General features: G+C 41.0%; 1 protein-coding gene across 1 annotated transcript in view; it reads left to right on the plus strand.

Annotated features, from left to right (window-relative positions):
* Positions 1-18,210, plus strand: part of LOC132830591 (eosinophil peroxidase-like) — a 29,776-nt gene extending 11,566 nt beyond the window's left edge. Inside the window, exons 7-15 of the mRNA XM_060848433.1 lie at positions 207-413; positions 2,189-2,543; positions 4,926-5,086; positions 6,875-7,133; positions 8,638-8,808; positions 12,273-12,510; positions 13,629-13,834; positions 14,414-14,575; positions 15,000-18,210. Of these exons, the coding sequence (XP_060704416.1) occupies positions 207-413; positions 2,189-2,543; positions 4,926-5,086; positions 6,875-7,133; positions 8,638-8,808; positions 12,273-12,510; positions 13,629-13,834; positions 14,414-14,575; positions 15,000-15,127 (1,887 nt within the window). The 3' untranslated portion in view covers positions 15,128-18,210. The remainder of the gene's footprint in view (positions 1-206; positions 414-2,188; positions 2,544-4,925; positions 5,087-6,874; positions 7,134-8,637; positions 8,809-12,272; positions 12,511-13,628; positions 13,835-14,413; positions 14,576-14,999) is intronic.
* The last annotated feature ends 3,007 nt before the right edge of the window (positions 18,211-21,217 follow it).

Genomic DNA, 21,217 nt, shown 5'->3' on the forward strand with positions numbered 1-21,217 from the left:
CTGTCTGTGAGACAGTCGAAGATCATTTCCATCTTCTTTTGACTACCTCTGGAGCTGCTGTGATGAGGTTCCAGCCTTCAATAGTAGTCCCTTATTTACTAACACAGCACAGAGAATAGCAGCTGAGCATGCCGAAAAGGTGGTGTGATGATAGATTAACCTTTGTATTGTTTTCTTGTAATGAAGGTATTCTATTTCTCATCCAGCCTCGCCTAGTGTCAAATGTAATCCTGAGAACACCCAATGATGCCGTGGTCATGGATCTAGACAACTCTCACATGCTAATGCAGTGGGGTCAGTGGCTTGATCATGATTTGAGCTTAAGCCCTCATTCTCCCAGCATCCGGACCTTCAGTGACGGCATTGACTGTGAAAGAACCTGTATTCAAAGAAATCCCTGCTTCCCAATACGGGTAAGAGCTCTGTTCACCTTCATTCTGAAATAGTGTTTTGAGTCTTCACTCTGATTTCCTGAATAGAATGAAAGAAATCCTGGATCAATAATCTATCCAAGTACTCTTGGACAAAATCATCCAACAAACACAAAATTCACCCATAGCCAAATTATCTGATGATAATAATTTGGCAAATTATGTTTTTCAAGACATGTATGTAATGGGCTAAAATTTCTCTGAAGCAATTAAAGAGGAGAGTCCTAATTTATAGACATCTCCCAGAACACTAAGAAACTCACTAGTTCTCGCTTTAAAAAATGGCCATTGATTCTTTCTTATCCATCTGAGTTAGCTGATGGGGTTCCAATTGAATCAGAGTCAAGAAGTATGGTGTTTGAAAAGCTTATGGAGGGCTTTTGGTCGAAATGTCGACTCTCCTGCTCCTCGGATGCTGCCTGACTGGCTGTGCTTTTCCAGCACCACACCTTTTGACTCTGATCTCCAGCATCTGCAGTCCTCACTTTCTTCCAATTGAATCAGAGTCCAGTTGAAGGTGAGAGCTGTAGAAATCAATGAAAATCGATTGGCTGTAATTAATGTTTGATGGTACCCTATTGGATCGAAGGTCAACATAACTAACAAGTTAATAGATTACTTGTCGGCTCAGTTTCCTGTGGACAACTAGCTCCTGGCAGATGAAATTTGCAGCGGAAAATATTTTGATCCCTTATTTGCATGGGCAGAGGATCCAACACAGGAATACACTGCACTTCAAGGCTGAGATTTTACATGGCAGTGGTATGTTTCCCACCATCCTTTCCTGAAGTGAATGTCTGGGGTTGCCCCTGGCTCTACCAGCCTTGGTAAACATAACTGAATTTTACATTGTGCAGGGAATTAATTTCCTCAAGTTGTTGTCTCCACTTCATCAAATCTATTTTTGCACATTGTTAAGTTCAACAGATACCTCCCACAGAAAACCTCTCCCACCAAAATCAAAGGGGCAATAGTTCTTCAGTCCTTGCAGCGACACTAAGAATGGTGTTGACTGATGGGAGTGCAGCCAATCCCTGAATAGAATATCATAGATAGGGTAGGACTCAACAAATTCAATAAGAAAGGTAATGTTGGGTATGCTGGTGATCATGATTGCAGGAGTTGGGCGCTTGAGGAGCCATGGCTGTGCCAGAAGGATGTCCCTCTGTGCAGTATAGGGCAGCTGATAGAAGGGACCCCTCCCTCCCCTTCATTCAAGTTCACTGGAAGGCTATGTAGCATGGCTGGATGTGACTGAGTGCTCATGTGCCAACAGAGAAAGGCTTTCAATTAATCAATATTTGGCTACTTAGGGACCCCAAAGGTCCCAAGGAAGCACAAGCTGTTCACTATCAATCCCGTTATCCATCCATCCACAGCAAAATGCCAGTAGCACTATGGGAGTAATAGACATGGCAGATTTTATACCCCACTTCTTCAGGAGTGCAAAATTCCGGGTCTATTCCTTTAGCCTTTACTATTCTGATGGCCGATATCTCCAGTTTGTACCATACTATACCATACTAAACTTTAGCAGGAGAGGAATTGTTGCTGCGTGGCCAAAATTTTTACCCTGTAACTCCAGACAGAAACTTCATTCATTCTCTGTGTTCTACAGCTAAATGATTTCACTGCCTAACTAGCTGCAATATCACTAATCTGCTCAACCCGAAGCTCCTTTCTATTCCTCTTATTAATGTTTATAGAACAGTTTGTGGTTAACTGTTTCTGAAAGTACTCTGCATCTTGCCTAACAGATCCCTGAAAATGATACCAGGATCACAGATACTGACACATGCTTGCCATTTTTCCGGTCAGCTCCTGCGTGTGGCACTGGTAAGCTGGGTGCATTATTTGGAGATGTCAACACTCGTCAGCAGATCAACGTACTTACATCTTTCATTGATGTGAGTGAAGTCTATGGCAGCACAGACTGTGTGGCCTACAAACTCAGAAACCTCACTAATGAACTTGGCCTATTAGCTGTCAATGAGGAATTCTCTGACAATGGACGAGAATATTTACCATTTAACACCATTTCAAGCAATCTTTGTGGAAATATGGCGGAAAGTTGTTTCACAAGTGAAAATTCAACTCCATGTTTTCTAGCTGGTGAGTAGCAGGAAATCCTGTCCCATGCTACCTTCAAATGGGATATTCCTTCCATATACACAGCCTTACAATGGTTTAACACACATTGTAGGAATTTACTTAGAAAGGTGTGAGGCAATATTGTTGTAAGAATTTGGTTGAACAGCAAGAACTGTACACCAGACCTTGCAATTTGGTGGGTGTGTGCACGGTCTGAGTTGGAAGAACATCAGTGGCCATATTGACAAACGTACAGATAAAAGCACCAAATTCTGGGCTGATGTTCCCAGAATTGTAAGTGGTTCTGCCAGTCTCTGTATAATACAGCTTTTGCCTGCTTCTGCAGTATGTCCAGAGTCCGTGTAGAAATCTAAAACTACTGTGCAGCCCTGTGCTGCCTTTTCTCCTAGTAGTCATGGGCAAGTTAGGCAGATCAACAAACCATTGAGGTTGAAAATGGGTAATGCTAACAGCAGTACTTAGTTAGGCCAGCACTTTCTGTTTTCATTTCAGATTTCCAGAATCTGCAGTTATTTTGCTTGCAGTTGAATGTTACAGAAGTTACTGGGAAATGTGTTTATGACTGTTTAAAGCCCCAAGCCCCTTTCTGCACCTAAAAACTGGGAATAATAAATTAATTTCTTCCCCCCCTAATTCTCAGAACCACACATCTTAGTAGCATCTCTAATACATGGTTCATTGTTTATGGACTCAATATTAATATGTGTCAGGGAGAAATAACAGCTGAAGTATCCTAATGAGATTTAAAAGGAAATGCAGGATTGGCTTATAAATCAGATGTCGAGAGTATGGTGCTGGAAAAGCGCAGCAGGTCAGGCAGCATCCAAAGAGCAGGAAAATCGATGTTTCGGGCAAAATCCCATCATCAGGAATGAGGCTTTGGGCCAAGGGGGTGGTGAGATAAATGGGACGGGGTGGGGCTGTGGGGGAAGGTAGCTGAGAGTGCGATAGGTAGATGGAGGTGGGGGTAAAGGTGATAGCTCAGAGAGGAGGGTGGAGCCGATAGGTGGAAAGGAAGATGGACATGGTCATGAGGGCAGTGCTGAGTTGGAAGGTTGGAACAGCCATAAGGAGGGTGGGAGGGGAAATGAGGAAGCTGGTGAAACCCACATTGATGCCATGGAGTTGGAGGGTCCTGAGGCATTCTTTCTCCAGGCCCAGGACCTGCATGTCCTCGGCGGAGTGGGAGGGGGATTTGAAATGTTCGGCCATGAGGCAGTGAGGTTGGTTGTTGCAAGTGTCTCAGAGGTATTCTCTGAAGCGTTCTGCAAGTAGGTGTCCTGTTTCCCCAATGTAGAGGAGACTGCACCGGGTGCAACAGATACAGTGAATGTCATGTGTGGAAGCACAGGTGAAACTTTGATGGATGTGGAAGGCTCCTTTAGGACCTTGGATGGAGGTGAGGGGGGAGGTGTGGGTACAGGTTTTGCAATTCCTGTGGTGGCGGGGGAAGGTGGCGGTGGGGAGGGTGGGTTGTTGGGGGGTGTGGACCTGACGAGGGAGTCATGGAGGAAAAGGCCTTTACGAAACCAGGTAGGGGTGGGGAGGGAAATATATCTCTGGTGGTGAGGTCTGTTTGTAGGTGGCAGAAATGGTGGAGGATGATGCAATGTATACGGAGGTTGGTGGGGTGGAAGGTGAGGACCGGGAGTTTCTGTCGTTGTTACGGTTGGAGGGGTGGGGTTCAAGGGAGGAGGTGCAGGAAGTGGATGAGATGCACCTCCTCGGCTCACAGCTTCATTCCTGATGAAGGGCTTTCGCCCGAAACGTCGATTCTCCTGCTCCTCGGATGCTGTCTGACCTGCTGTGCTTTTCCAGCACTGCACCCCCAACTCTGAACTCCAGCATCTGCAGTGCTCACTTTCACCTTAAAAATCAGAAGGACAGATACGGACTGTTGATGTCCAGAAGGAGACCAATGGATTATCTTGAGTAGGACAAAAAACAGAGGTAAAACCTGGTTTGTTGCACATGAAAAGTGAAATGAATGAGAGGAAAGATCCTGTTAGCTAAGATGATAGATGGTAAGAGAGTGAAAAGACAGAAGACAGCTACATTTTTGAAAACTGGGAAGAGAAAATTTCTCATCAAGAAGTGCAGTCATGTTTTGTGTTGGGCCACAGTTGTTAAAAACAGATGTGGAGTTCCACTTTAAGCTTTGCTAAGGATGATTCATTGTTGCTATATAGAAGGGGTAGCACTATCCAGTTGTGAGAATGCTCTCTAAGGCTCATTCTCATGCTTCCTTCAACCCCTTGTTCTCCTGCTCATACTGCTTCATCTAATCCATACTCGGGGATCTACTCTGTTGGATATCTCTTTATGCTTCTGTCTCTATCATTAACAAGACAATGGTGAGCCCAACACTGATCCTGTTCACAGGGGATGTACGTGTCAATGAGCAACTGGGGTTGACAGCTATGCACACATTATTTCTCCGGGAACACAATCGTTTAGCGAGAGAGTTGAAGAAGCTGAATCCTCACTGGAGCGGAGATACAACCTACCAGGAAGCGAGAAAAATCCTGGGAGCTTTTCAGCAGGTACAGAGAAAGTGTCACTGGTAATGTCACGGTAATTCAACTCACGTACTAAATTCCAAATCCCATCACAGCAAGTTGTGGAAATGTATTTTAAAAATGTATAAGTTTGCAGTATCATCAGATTTTGAAAAGTAACCCTTTCACCCTGACCAGTTCTGGCATGCATGCATGCAACATCTCATTTTCCCAGGGGAACACTCTTAGGTAGGATTTAATGAAGTCTGTGATAGGGTTAGGGTTAAGGTTTAAGGTTAGGTTTAGGGTCCACCAATTCAAAGAATGGATTGTATGTCAATCTCCCACATCTCCCACATTTAAGATGCCTGACAAACTAGACCCATGAATGAACTTTGCTTAATCATGGTGGGTTATCAATTAGGCTCATAAATGATGCTATTGGCACCAATTATCATGAGGCCGACAGAATTTCCTGCTGCCTCAAGAATTAAGTTTAAGTAGCACTGCTGTCTCATACGTACATGCTTGCCTACAGTTTTTTGGAGGTGATAAGGGGGTGGAGAAACCATATGTGTTCTCCTTCAGTGGCATTTCAGGCCCTTCCAGGGGACCTAACATCACTGAAAGAGTTGTTTCCTGAAGACAAGTCTTCTATTCTCACTTACAACTCCTCTGCCCCCTTTTCCTTATCTCATTATCTGTCAGCCCACTTTTAGCCCTCACCTTTGGTGTGGGTTCAATAATTGATCCTGGGCATTGATTGGCAACTGGCCCTGTTCCTGGTGGTATTAGCAACAATGACATGATATTGATCTCTAATTGACTGGGAGCTCTAGGCTAGTAGTGTTTTCCAAGCCCAGGTCCAATATCCCAGTGAAAACCCACTAATGCCATGTTAAGTTCATGAATTCAACATTCCTAAAGGAAGAGCGAATTGGGACTGCCACCAGTTTTCCATCAGCAGGCAAGACTACTATTGCCATCAGTAAATCCATCCAAGGTCACCATTACTGATATCAAACATATTTTTAGATTTATTTACTAAGTACATTAAATAATCTACTGTCATTGGATGAACTCAAATCTCCAGAGCATTAGTCCGAACTATTAGATCAGGACCATAACTACTTGGAAACCACTGGATATTGATGATAATAGTCACAGAGAGAACAATTGAGTGGATTCCAGATCTACCTTGTGATCTTCCAAAGTTTAAGGAAGCAAAATGTGTTTTCTTTGGGGGACGAAGACAGGTCAAGGTGAGTTTAATGAAAATTATGGCAAAGGTCCATGTAGGCAACTTATTTACTGTGCATAAGGTTGCAAATCACAACAGGAAACTCAAAATTAATATTAAAGAATACTAGGACAAACAAGTCCTGTTGTGTGAAAGATTTCAACATAAAGATAAATGGAGTTGGGGACTAAGATACCTGGGAGGAACTTGAAACTGAGAGTGGTTGCCAGGTGAGGTCAGACAGGAAATGTCCCTGTTCAGGCATCACATGGCCTATTGTGTTCTGTGAGTTCTCCTTGTTGCGGTAAAAGGCTGAACTTAAAAATTGCATCTCCTAAACCGGATTGTTACTTCCTGAAGTTTCAGTATCTGCACAGGTCTCAGGTAAACGGCAATTTGCTCTCACTCTCACTCCCAAACCTTAAAAGTGCCAGTACCTTAATCCTTCTGTCTATGCCAGAGCTATAACCAATAACACCCAGTGACAAACAGATCATTTTTGAGCCCAACATTTACTCATCTCTTTTCAGGTTATTATTTTTAGATCCCATAATAATGATTACTTTTCTATTTCATGTTTCTCACTGCTACAGATAATAACCTACAAAGAATATCTTCCCCTGGTAATTGGAGATAATGCAACAAAAGTATTTCTCCCACCTTATGAAGGCTATAATGAGTCTGTCGATCCCGGTATTGCCAATGTTTTCTCAACAGCATGTTTACGTCTTGGTCATCTCATGATTAAACCACTGGTGTTCCGCCTTGATGAAAACTACCAGGAACACCCTAAATTCGGAAACGTTTTACTGCACGAGGCTTTCTTCACTCCTGGGAGACTGATCAAGGAAGGTAGGCAAAATCTTTAATATGATGACAGCAATCTCATCCTGAGAGATTGCAGTGAGGCTGAGAGCAGCTTTCATTTGCAGTAATGGGCAAATAGTCTCATGATTACACTATAACTAGTTTCTAGCTGTAAGTGGATTAGTTTAATCCTGGAAAAATCAGCACCTCCAACAGTTAATGTTTATGTCCAGAGCTCTGGAAGATGGGAAGGTAGAGTAAAAAATGAAACAAAACAGAAATTGCCAGAAAAGCGCAGCAGGTCTGATAGCATCTGGGGTGAGAAATCAGGGTTAATGTTCCAGGTCCAGTAACCATTCTGATGGCAGCGAGGTAAATGTCAGGATATATGCAGAGGAGGGGGTGGGGAGGGGGTAAGGAGTAAAGGATAGGTGGGGATAGAGCCCAAAGAGAGAGAATAATTGGACAGACGAAGGAGTGAATAACAATCTGGCTAGGAGGGTGAATAGCTATTCATGGAGACAGTTAGTGACTAACAATGGATTGTGCATATTAGCAGAATATGTGATAACAAGGCCTGGTGTGGGGTTCAGGGTAAGGACATTGGAGAGCTCAAGCTCAATATCGAGCCCAGAGGGCAACAGAGACCCCAAGCAGAAATGAGGTGCTGTTCTTCCAGCTTGCTTTGCTGAAGCACTGCCTCAAACCTGAGAAAGAGATACTGACCACTGTCCCTTTGTATAGCTGGTGTGCTTCTCTGGTCTGTTTATGCTCAGTCCTGTAGGGCAAACAGCAAGTAACCTTTGTGCTGCCTCCTCATTTAAATGAATAGAACAACAAAATAGGCATGAGCTATACTGTTGGTTGATTGAATATTACAAAAGGGCTCAGCAAAGAGCTGCATTCACATACAAAGCTTCTATTAATTGCCTATACTGTAAGGTTAAAGGCAGCAAAGGTAGGAACAGGCTTGAGACCCCCAGATTTACTGACTCCATATTGGAGGCCTTGAAAATCTTAAATCAATTGGCCTAATGCCAGTGAACAAAAGAATATGGGGCTAGTATAGGAAGATGGAACTCATACGAAAAGACAGCCATGATTACATTGAAGAATAGTTAAAAATCACACAACATCAGGTTATAATCCAACAGGTTTAATTGGAAGCACTAGCTATCAGAGCGTCGCTTCTTCATCAGGTGGTTGATGAACCACCATGGGCATGGACCTGGGGTTCCCTGAATACGCAGCGTTCCCAGGATCACGATTGATTAACCACCTGATGAAGGAGCAGTTCTCTGAAAGCTAGTGCTTTCAATTAAACCTGTTGGACTATAACCTGCTGTTGTGTGATTTTTAACTTTGTAACCCCAATCCAGCACCGGCATCTCCTAATCATTGAATAATAGAACTAACTGAACCGTTTAAAGAGGCTGCTCCTATTTCTTATGCTTTTAAATACTGATGCTCAATTGCACATTAAAAAGTAGGATTAGAACTAGGAAATGGATTAAGACGTTCTGTTTGACTGTTTGCTGTCTGGTACTAGGTGGACTTGATCCCCTCATGCGAGGATTGGTGGGTAGTCCAGCTAAATTGCAGGTACAAGGTCGGATGATGCACGACGAATTGCGGGAGAGACTGTTTGAACTAACCACCGAGTTAGGCATGGACCTGGGTTCCTTGAATTTACAGCGTTCCCGAGATCACGGGCTCCCAGGTAAGTGGAAAATAAACACTGGGTAGACTCCAAAATGCAAATTTGTAAAAATGTGAAGTAATACAAGAATTTCAGTGTCTGGAGCCACATTATCAAGAAGCCAGCAGGAACATATTGGTTACACTCCTCGAGATAAACTGATTTCCCTCAACAATGATGTGGAAAGGTAGATGCGAATATTGGTGTCCAGTGCAGGTTAGCGGAGAGCAATCTAGTCTGTGGAAAAACACTACATCCAAACACATTGATCTATATGTCACTTAAACATATTTATCCAGCTATCTTGCAGCATCAAGGCCAACAAACAAACAGAAGTTGAACAACCAGTAAAACAGTCACAACTTTTATCGTTCAAGGAAGCGAGCCAGTCAACATTTAGTTACAATATCTTCTCTGGTTGTCTCAAGACCCACCAGATCTACCTCTCATATTTGAACTTGGATGGGTTGGTGAAGCCTGCAAGGTTTTCTTTATCTCTCTATGTCAGTCTTCCTCTGCAGAAGATCAGAAGTTACACGACACCAGGTTATAGTCCAACAGGTTTATTTGAAATCACATGCTTTTGGAGCGCTGCACCTTCATCAGGTGAAGACACTTCACTTGACAAAGGACCATGTTCCAAAAGCTTGTGATTTCAAATACACCTGTTGGACCTATAACCTGGTGTCATGTGACTTCTGACCTTGTCCACCTCAGTCCAACACCAGCACCTGGACATCATTCCTCTTGGGTGAAACATCTCTGTTGGTGGACTTTCTGCCGCTTTTCCAAGGCCAAATCCAGGATTATATACCAATCCTACACATTTTGTGAAGGTTCAGATGAACCCTCCAGTCTGAGTGCAGTCCTTAATCATTAGAGATTGCTTCAATGTTCCATTCTCGGGGACAATAATACCTTTGATTGTTTGAATTCCTTCCTGTATTTTCTTGTCCTTACAGGTAATATAGATTATAGATTTGGAAACTGCTGGTGAAGGGGGCCAACTTAGTTAATATATTCCATCTTGTGTATGATACATATTGCTGTCCATATGTGCTGTTTACAGAGAGCACAAATGTTTCAAAGAGCTTATCAAGTGGATTAGTTGTTCTGTATTGTATTCATCTCCTAGAGTATTGTTGCCGGAGCGGCACTCATCCAGGCCTGTAGAAAGTATTTCATCACACTTGTGATTTGTGCCTTATGTACGTGGTTGACAAGCGCTGGGGAGTTAGAAGTGAGGTACTTGCCTCAGAAATGTCAGCCCCTGATTTGCTATTAATGACAGTATTTACCTGGCTGGCATCATTCAGTTTCTGGTCAATAGTAATCTCCCACGAAGTTGCTGACTGTTAGGCGATCATAATGTGATTGAATGTCATGGGGAGATAACTAAATTCCTGTCTTTTGGAAACAGTCATTGCCTCGTACTTGGGTGGTACAAGAGTCCCTTGCCACTTGTTAGTCCATTGTTCTCTGCAGATGAACTATTATAGATTGTGTCATCATACCAGAGTAATTACTTCAGGCTCTGGACTAAGTAATTCCAGTCTGTTTCCAGTACATGTTCCAGAGGGTGCCAGTGAAGGAAGCAGCTGATGGCATTGCAAAATGAGTGCTTTAAAATGTGGCTGTTTGTCAAAAGAACTTCCAAGGATCAGTCATAAATTGAATATGGTAGCCCATGGTGTATGAACTGGCAACTCTTGTATTCACACATCATTTGCCAGCTGAGTACTTAGATTAGATTAGATTACTTACAGTGTGGAAACAGGCCCTTCGGCCCAACAAGTCCACACTGACCCGCCGAAGCGCAACCCACCCATACCGCTACATTTACCACTTACCTAAGGCTATGGGCAATTTAGCATGGCCAATTCACCTGACCCGCACATCTTTGGACTGTGGGAGGAAACCGGAGCACCCGGAGGAAACCCACGCAGACACGGGGAGAACGTGCAAACTCCACACAGTCAGTCGCCTGAGGCGGGAATTGAACCCGGGTCTCTGGCGCTGTGAGGCAGCAGTGCTAACCACTGTGCCACCGTGCCGCCCATTTTTTTAACATCTATCCCCTCATTAAAAATTTCAGTCAACATTTATCCCTCAATGCTGTGTAAAATTCATCAAAATATTTTTCTTCTCTTCTACCTTTTCTTTCCTTTCTCATTTTCATTTTGTTTGGTTATCTCTTTTAAGTAGTCTTGTACATTTGACCATGTCTAATCCTCTTTCATTTGCATTTCTCACCTTATTTTGACCGTGATCCATTTCTAAGAGAAGCCCAGTATAAGTGAGCCTTTGTACAATATAACCTCCGAAGCTGGGTTCAATATGATCTTTGTAATATGCTTTTACCTTGCTGGCAGTCTTCCTTGGTCAATGGTATAATGTTAGCACAATGCCACTTTTCTACAATAATTATTTATGTGTATACACATTCAGGCCATTTTCTTGCTGCAGTATTGTTGATACTTATCTTCAGAAATTACCATAATAGACAGACACTAAGTAGAAACATTTCAAATACACACATCTCTTTCTGGTTATGGTGAGACACAAGTAACAAGTTTTTACTTTCAATGACACTTTGCTCACTTCGTTTCAGAAAGGCATTGACAGAGCACTAGCAGCAGATCATTCAAACCTCAGGCATTGTGCACCCATAAACCAAAGTTTGTTGTGTATTTTTTTTTTCTGGCATAACTGTCCTGACTTTGAAACACATCACCACTTCAGTTTTAGAGTCATGGAGTCAGAGAGATGTACAGCGCGGAAACAGACCCTTTGGTCCAACTCATCCATGCCAACCAGATATCCCAACCTAATCTAGTCCCATCTGCCAGCACCCGCCCCATATCCCTCCAAACTCTTCCTATTCATATATCCATCCAAATGCCTTTTAAATGTTGCAATTATACCAGCCTCCACCACTTCCTCTGTCAGCTCATTCCATACATGCACCACTCTCTGCCCCTTAGGTCCCTTTTATACCTTTCCCCTCTCACTTTAAACCTTTGCCCTCTAGTTTTGGACTCCCCGACCCCAGGGAAAAAAACTTTGTCCATTTACCTTATCCATGCCCCTCATAATTTTATAAACCTCTATGAGATCACCCCTCAGCCTTCGATGCTCCAGGGAAAACAGCCCCAGCCTATTCAGCCTCTCCCTATAGCTCAAATCCTCCAACCGTTGCAACATCCTTGTAAATCTTTTCTGAACCCTTTCAAGTTTCACAACATCCTTCTGATAGGATGGGTTGGGTCAAAATCCTGGAACTCGCTCCTTAATGGTATTATGGTTCTACCCACTCAAAATGGACTGCATCTGTTCAATAGACAGCTCACCACCAGCCTCTCTAGGGTAACTGAGAATGGACAATAACTGTTGGCTCAGACAGAGATGCCCCCATCCCAGGAATGAAAAGAAGGAAAAAAATGTTGACTTTTGTACTTTACATTTAACTTTCTTTGTATTCACAGGTTACAATGAGTGGCGGAGATTCTGTGGCCTTCCAACACCTAGGGGTAGGGGTGGTCTCAGGCGAATTCTCCAGAATTGGACGTTAGCAGATGAGCTCATCAGGTTGTATAGAACGCCAGAAAATATCGACGTGTGGGTGGGGGCAATCTCCGAACCCTTCGTAAAAGGTGGCAGAGTGGGCCCTTTGTTGGCTTGTTTAGTGGGACTACAATTCAAGAACCTGAGAAATGGCGACAGGTAAGGAACAATAATACCAGTGCAAGAACAAATGAAAGCTTTCACATTCATCGCATTGTGGGTTTACACTTCACAATTGTAGATCAGGGATTAGAGCTGCCAAAAATTGCCATCTGGCAGCCAAATTTGTGATTTATTATGGTGATGGATTTCCATCATTGTGCAAAATTATAATGAGAAGAAAAAGGACATGAAGATGAATATGTCTTGAAGGCAAAGAGAGACTAAAATGATTGGGGTAAAGGACTAGACCCAAATTTACTGGGAGGATAAACAAATATAATTTATACAACTTTTTCCAAAGGAATGATTTTAAATGTTGGAGATGTTGATGTTGATTTTAATATGATCTGCCTTTGGAAATATGGTAATGTTGGGCTTAATCCCAGCTCTGCAATTACTGCTGCATTCCTGCCCAAAATCGTTCACCCTCATTTTGCCTAGAAGCTTCTCAAGAGAAATTCAGGCGTCCTTTCATTCAGAAGTGAACCCTGTAATGTGTGAAAATCAAGTTCATAAAATTCAGATCAGACACTGAAGCACTTTGGAGAGTGGAATACGCATCATTCACTCTCCATCTAGTTGTGCTGGGCAGTAAAGCAAGAAATGCAAGAGAGTTTTAGGCATTAATAGGACCTGATTAAGTTAAGAACAGGAGATATATAATGACAGGAGTGAGAGTAATGTCTTGTAAGATTAGATTACAACAGTGTTCAGAATGTTATGGTTTTTAGTTCCCATAGGTTAGAAATCACATTTAGCCTCTAAAATACTTGCTGCTTACCATGTGGTTGCTAGACTAAATAAATTACTGACTGCAAGGCAGCAGGGAAATTGACGATATACATTTGGAAAACAATTCTCTCATAATATAACAACAAAGTACCCTTGTTAATACTCCAGACTGAGAAACTGAATCTGTGCCTTCAATTCAGAAAATCCAAATCCCTCTCTCTCATCATAATCTTACATGGGCTCATTGAACATCCGTAACCCTCCCAGCTTTACCTACAGTTCCTATAGTCAGGAATGCCAGGATACTGTTTGTAATCAATAAATTAGCTCTGATCTGAATCTTTCAGAGATTTGACAATGAAAGATCTCTCTTTGTTTTTCAGATTCTGGTGGGAAAATGATGAAACGTTTCCTGCCCACCAGCGTCAGGCTCTTAAAGCCGCCTCTTTGTCCAGAATAATCTGTGATAACACAGACATTCAGTTCCTTCCTCAGAAAGCCTTTAAATTCCATTCATTTCCAATAGGATTTGTAAACTGCAGCAACATCCCTCAGGTCGACCTGAGTGCGTGGAGGGAGCATGTGCAAGGTATGAAATAAAAGGACTGGGCTCAGTCTTCAGAGAGCTGCCATTATCAGTCAGTTTTTTTTGTGCATAATGCTGACTAAATCTGCCAGTGTAATCAAAGAGAATAGGATATTCAGCACTTTGAGCCCATCTTCAGCATTGTATTAATTCTCTGATTCTGGTCTAAAAAGGGTATTGTGATGTATACAGTGCTTCAAATATTCTCAGCAGTTCTAGGCTTTCTTTCTCCTAATTGGCAGCACGGTGGCTCAGTGTTTAGCACTGCTATCTCACAGCATCAGGGACCCAGGTTCGACTCTGGTCTCTGGCGACTGTCTGTGTGGAGTTTGCACATTCTCCCCGTGTCTGCGTGGGTTCCTCCTGATGCTCCGGTTTCCTCCCATATTACAAAAGATGTGCAGGTCAGGTGAACTGGCCATGCTAAACTGCCCATAATGTTAAGTGCATTAGTCAGGAGTAAATGTAGGAAAATGGGTCTGGGTGGGTTACTCTTTGGAGGGTCAGTATGGACTTGTTGGGCTGAAGGACCTGTTTCCACACTGTAGGGAATCTAATCTAATATGTTTGCTCCCTCTACAGTGACCCCCTGTGGCCCAGTTCCTGTTGTTTATCATGGCTTTTTCTCAATGTGTGAGTCTTCAGTCAAGTATAGTTGTGAGTCTGGATTTAAGCTGGTGGGAGGAGACACGATAACCTGTTTGAGTAATGGAAAGTGGAACCAAAAACCACCTGGCTGTATAGGTAAGTGCTGAAATCCAGAGCCTCAGAATAGGGAGTACCATTGGACGGTATTGAGTGAACAATGTTAAATATAGACACAATGTGGACATGCCAGCGTTGGAACGGGTTGGACTATATTCAGAAGTCACACAACACCAGGTTATAGTCCAACCGGTTTATTTGAAATCACACAAGCTTTCGGAGTGCAGTTTGTCAGGTCCAGTGCAATATAGGCTGGTGCCATGTAACTTCTGAATATAGACACAGCAGATGTATAACTTTCACTATCAACCTAACAGATCACCTGACAAATTATCTCTCATTGGTCTTCTAGTTCTGTAAACGTTGATACTGGTTCCAGAGAATCAATGTTGCAATGTTAAATCAATGTTGAATTTTATGCTATCCAAACAAACATGGTGATCTACTGTTACAATTCTTTCAGTTTTCCATGAAAGTTATAAAGCTCCACACCACAGTGGATCAATGGAACATGAAGTTAAAACTGAAAATCCCGCCTTTTCTGTCGAACCACAAACAGCCAATCTGACAAAGAGCACATCAATTCCATGAGTGAGGGAGATCTTCAATAATCAAGGAGTTTTCAACTGTAAAACTGGAATCTTCACTTGTCAGATACCTGGTGCTTATCTATTTTTATTTCACTGTGAAATGAGTCGAAATGCAGTAATTGCTCTTCAAAAAACTAATGTAACAGAATATAGAACAGATCTGTTGGAACAAAGAACTAGGATAAGTATTGTATCAGGAAGCACCATTATTTCGCTAAGTATTGGTGATCGAGTTTGGTTAGTGACTGAGAATGGTATAATGTCACCTTTCAGTTATTTTTCAGGCTGTATGTTGCATTAGTGTGTTTCCTTTGCTTCTAGACATATATAACAATCTTTACGTGTACATTGGTAGAAGGATCTGCTCCAGGATTTCCACAGTCACCAGAATTAGGCAATCAGAAGCCTAATTTACAACAGACAAGCTGCTCTCCATTCTCCTCCTGATTGATGTATAGAACAAAGCTATCCTTGTTGCAGATGTCTGATCTCAGGATCTAGTTCAGTCTCTAACTCCCCTGCCCAAGATTATACCAAGATAATGCTGGGATTATTCAACCAAAGAGCTGATATGTTAACAGTGCAATTGAAGATTACATTTTCACAAGCATCATTTCTCACTGAAATACACTCACAGATATGAAACACACAGCAAACATTAATTGTTTAATTCATTCTCTCAGCACTATGCATTCTGTTTTATATTATCTGCAGCCCATCATTTGTTCTGTTGAGGGAATCGTAAAAGAATAATCCACAATAAAATGCTAAGCAAGACATTTATCAGCTTTCTTGAACTCAAATAAACAGGTTGAGTGAAAATGCTCTCAGTCAATTCTAACAGGTCTCATTAATACAATAATGTCACATTTGATGCTCATTTCTTTCACACTTTTAATTGGCAATTTGAAGGACATCCTTTTAATACAGTAACTATCACACCATTTTCAATCACCTTAATACTTCAGAATCCCTGTGGAAACCAATTGTCTTAACATTAACTCACTCCTAATTCTTCCTAGCAAAATATTCAATGTTCCCGATTTATTCCTTTACACTGCATGGGGAATGGCTCCAAAAGATTCACATTGTCAGTGAAGAAATTATTTCAAATAATTTGTAAAACCTTCTCAACATTAAAATGTCCTATCTTTAAAATTGGTAATATTACCAAGACTTTCCTACAACTGTGCTCTCTCTCGGCCGCAGAATTCAATCTGTCTCTATCCCTCACAGCTGTATTCCAGTATGCTGCAGCATACGTCATAGATGTGCCAAGGTGTGTACATATAGGCCTGATTCTTATTGTCATTGTATCAACATTGGGATTACTAACATCACACCTCTTTGCACTTGCTCCAGAGTGTTAGTAATTATCGTACACAGACCTGAACTGAATACAATCCCCAATTTATCAGTGCATTGTTAAGTCACAGTGTAATCTCTTAATTTTCTGTTTCTCTAGTTATATATTTTAGCATTGTATTAACCTTTGAGATTATCTCAGTACATTGAGCAGACATTGGAAGTGACTGGTTCACTATGCCAGAATCTCCTTTTTAAAAGCCTGTTCTGCAGCTGAATCTAAGTCCCTACAAACTTTTCATTATGCAAATATTGTCACCATGAAAACTTGTATTGCTTCCTGAGTGCTCAATAGTACTCTTTCAAGTTTTTGGCGTATTCTCTGTCTTAGTTACTCCATCTGTTTCTGTAACAAAGGAATGAACCATCTAAAATTTCCTGTTAAATTTGTGCCTGATAGTTTTCACCTGGACCAAACTCTAGGCCCTGCAAAACGGTATAAACATCTGGTTACAATATGATGGTTGACTTTCTGGTCTCGAGAATGCAATTCTATGGAGATGTTAATAGGACAATAAATTTTCATGTATGACTTTATAGCCATCCTGTATAAGAGCTGTTATATATCCTGGGCTGTAAATACTGACCACAATGCACTGACATGACCGGTTTCTAGAACAGAATGTTTTTCGTGAATCTGTTATAGTTAATGATAATCATGATATTGGGTCAGGATATCTAGTTATGATCATTTACAGACTCTTCTGTGAGATTGAATATCTAATATTAATAATAAGGACAAAAATAGTTAGTCATTGTATCTGCTCTAATCTGACTTCTATATTCATGGTGAAATTGTACTTCAATCACTCATTGTTAGTGATTGAATACTGTGGGAGAAACTGAATCTGGTGAATTTTATATCGCCAGCTGCTGTTTAACATTAAAGAGATAAAGGCATTCATTTGAATTCTTTAGCTTCATAGTGTTACTAACCTGTTCCTATTTATGATTATTCTGTCTGTTCTCCTTTGACATGTTATCAAACCAGATTCATAGTACTGCTTTGTCAAACGTTGGTTGATGCCCTGTGATAGCTCTTGGCTAACAAGAATTCTCCTTCATGCCCATTAACAATCTGAAGATGGTATTTATTGGAAGAGAGAAGTTAAGGTTTAAAGTGAGATAAATATGCTATCATCAAACCTTGTGGCACAGTGTTAGGGTCTCTAATTCCCAACAAGAAGAAAGAAAAAACAAGGAACTGTGGATGCTGAAAATCTTAATCAAACACTTGCAGATTGTTGTTGAAACTGAGAGAAAATAGAGTTAACATGTTGAGTTCAGTGACCCTTCTTCAGAACTTCAGAGGCGTGTAATCTCATCACTGAACAGGTTGAAAAGACTATTTGCCCTGTCATTAGGTTAACAATGATGTACAATACAAGCTGCAGCTTCAGCCCACTCATTACCCAAGTCCCCACTGACCATTCCTCTGACAGTAAGATCCATTTATCGTAGGTAGACTGTGAATAGTTTCTTCGAGACAGATCCTCATGAACACTGAAGATTGATCATTTTTCTTCATAAGCACCTGATTTATATTCTTCAGCTTTCAAACATATATCACTTGTTCTAAAAAAAATTGAAGTCAATTATGACAATCACTTTGATTTATGTAGACCTATATTAGTATGGTTGATGTTGAAAATGTTTCATTTATTTTCTGAGAAATTGTAGTGAATCCATTTTGAAATAATTAGTCAACAATTTGTAAGATAGATTATTTGAATCACCATTTTAAAATCTCTTTCAAATGCTTATTTCGCTCAAAAGTATCAAAAATTAAAATGTTGATTATATGAATTTACAATAAAGTTGCATGCATTCTGTTCACTTCAGTGTCACTCAATTTCTGTTCCATTTCTTCTACCCTTTACAGATGATTGCAATAAATTACTGTAATTCGGTTTAACATAGTTAGAAAATTTGACTCATTGTGATGTGTGTGCATAAGAAAAAAACATATCTCACAGAATTGGTATTAACTCACTCATCAGCTTGCTTTATTCATTAATACCAGGTTCCGATCATTCATTCATTCATAACCCTTTACTAACCTATTATTTACAATAACAAGGTTTCATCCATTCATTCATAAAACTGTTTTTCTGTTGCATCCAAATTCAAAAAAATAATTCTTTCAAACCCCTTAGTGCATTTCTACACCTTATCGGCATACAGAACAATACCATCCCCATCAAGTCTCCACAAAACATTATAGTATTAATCAGCCATTACCAACCATCTCCTGGACCTGAGTAGATTAAGTACCTGCTAATTACCTTTTAACTGGGCCATTATCCCTTTAAGAAATTAACTGACAAAACAGCACTTGCATGAAATTGCACGAATGAAAGAAACTCTTACCAGCAATTAGTAAAGAAATCTCACCACACAGCTGCAGTAAACAGTTTAATATCTATGATTTGGAGGAGCCAGTGTTGGACTGGAGTAGACAAAGTTAAAAATCACACAACAGCAGGTTATTGTCCAACAGGTTTATTTGGAAACGCCATCTGTTGAAGCGCTGTTTCTTCATCAGCTGGTTGTGAAGCAAGACCATAAGAATTTATAGCAAAAGCTCACAGTCTCATGCAGCTGAAATGATACAGTGAACAAACCTAGATTGTTAAAATCTTTAATCTTTTAGAACAGATTTGCTGGTTTCCGTTCTTTAATAGGTAAATCCCAGAATTTTTTTATTTCACATTGTCAAGATGACTACCTTAAGTTACAAATACAGGCTCAGCTATATACTTGAGACATTTTTTACTTCTCTATCAATTGTTTCAGGTGTTTTGTTAACTCTACATGAGCTTGAAGAAGTAATATTAAGGCTTCAGCTTCTATGTTTCACTTCTTTTAACCAGCCTCTTTGCAAACCAGGTGGGTTGATGGGGTTCCAATTAACTTTAACCACTCAGTCAATTAATTTCTTATGTTTGTCTGCCCAGAATTGTGTTTGGGATCCCTCTAGACCCCAGCCTTACTGCGGTGGCCATTATTGATTATAAGAGTAGTGGACTCGCAAGTGGCTGGATCTGTGAGGCCCCTTATCCCATCCTTGAGGCGTGACTTGGAACACTGCCACTGTGTTCCTAAAACTGGGTGCACATTATAACAGAGAAAACACATCAGCATGGCTCATTCTGCAGGCAGCAAAACTCAGACACTCTTCCACACTGCTCCTGCTCAGTGGGTCATGGAATGCCACTCACTGGCTGTTCGCCCGCCAGAGCTCCAAGTGACTGTGACTATCTGCTAGCGTAAGGATTACATCAAATCGCGGCCATGATTTGACCTTTTCATTTCAGTCCTACTACAAAACAACCATACTCGAAGGTCTCTTAGCTATGTGCCCAGTTAACTTGACCATCCCAGAGGGTTCTACATCAGGATGACACTCTAGGTAATCATCATCATTCACGAGCCACAGCACTTGTTATCCTGGTATACTTCACCCTTTCAAACTGAGTGGTGTCCTGTCACAATCCTATATCTGAATCTTTCATTGGATCCAATCAAGCCAGGGATATAGACCAGTACAAATATGGTGTACTCCCACAGTCTCACTCACCAGTGGTCCATGCCTCCATATACATCAAAATGTTGTAGGGGAATGACAAAACAAATCATTTGACACCCGGTGACCACTTGCAAAGAGTTTATTGATGTTAGACCGGTGGGGAGAAACCTCTGGGGACTTGTGCTGCTTCTTCACTGAACAAAGGAAAGACATAAACTTTTACACAAATATTTTCAGCCTGCCTTTGACTAGTCACACTTGTAATTGATTACATACATATCCAATCAAGTTAATCATTTGACTACATGGTTAATGATGGGAACTTTATGGATAACCCTATGTTTTCCCTTGATCTCATGATATGTTCATGATCACAACAATCTCAGTGTCTAAAGCTGACCATCTACAGAAATCTTTTGATGGTGAACACATTATGCATATACATGTGTATACAAATATGCAACTACAATCACCTCAAAGGTCTTAACTAATGTGAGTCAAACTTTTTACCTTCTATTCTATATTGAAGACCAATTGAAATTAGATTGTGACGAGGGCTTTCATCAGTGCTTACCTTATCAGAGCCCTCTTGGTGTAAATAGTGGCTATGTTTTTTATATCTTCGTAATAAGACCTTATTATGCGATTTCGAGTAGACATTAATCTGGTTGGCATGAATACAATGGTCACAATTGTGACTGTGTAAATTACTGTCTCAGCTAACAATCTTCTCAGCCATTTTTATGTCAAGATCATGGGCAGCCATTTTATGTTAACTGAGAAAAATGGGTATCCCTAACACTTACAAAGGGAAGGTAAGTATCAGCTATGAGGGAAATGTTTACTGTCTGGGAGGGATGTAAAGTTGTTGTTACAAACTTTCAGAATGGCACTAGTCACTTTATTTAAAATTATTCCTCACAGATTTTATTTCACTTCTTGCCATAACTGGTCTATTGGCCTTCACAGGGTTTAGTTTGTATATTATATCACTGTACTTCTGCAACGACAACAAAAACAACTACTTACTGCATCTGAAGTCATCTTTTTGTCAAGGGTAGTTGATAATAATCTTGCTTCTTAAGCACAATTCTTCCTTCAGCTATTTTATTGCTATATTCTGCAATTCAGCCATTTTGTTGCCACTTCTGCTATAAATTGCCACAGCAATTCCACCCTTTCAGGAATGGCCAACCT

Source organism: Hemiscyllium ocellatum, chromosome 31 (assembly GCF_020745735.1).
Source record: "Hemiscyllium ocellatum isolate sHemOce1 chromosome 31, sHemOce1.pat.X.cur, whole genome shotgun sequence".
Taxonomy (NCBI): Eukaryota; Metazoa; Chordata; class Chondrichthyes; order Orectolobiformes; family Hemiscylliidae; genus Hemiscyllium; species Hemiscyllium ocellatum.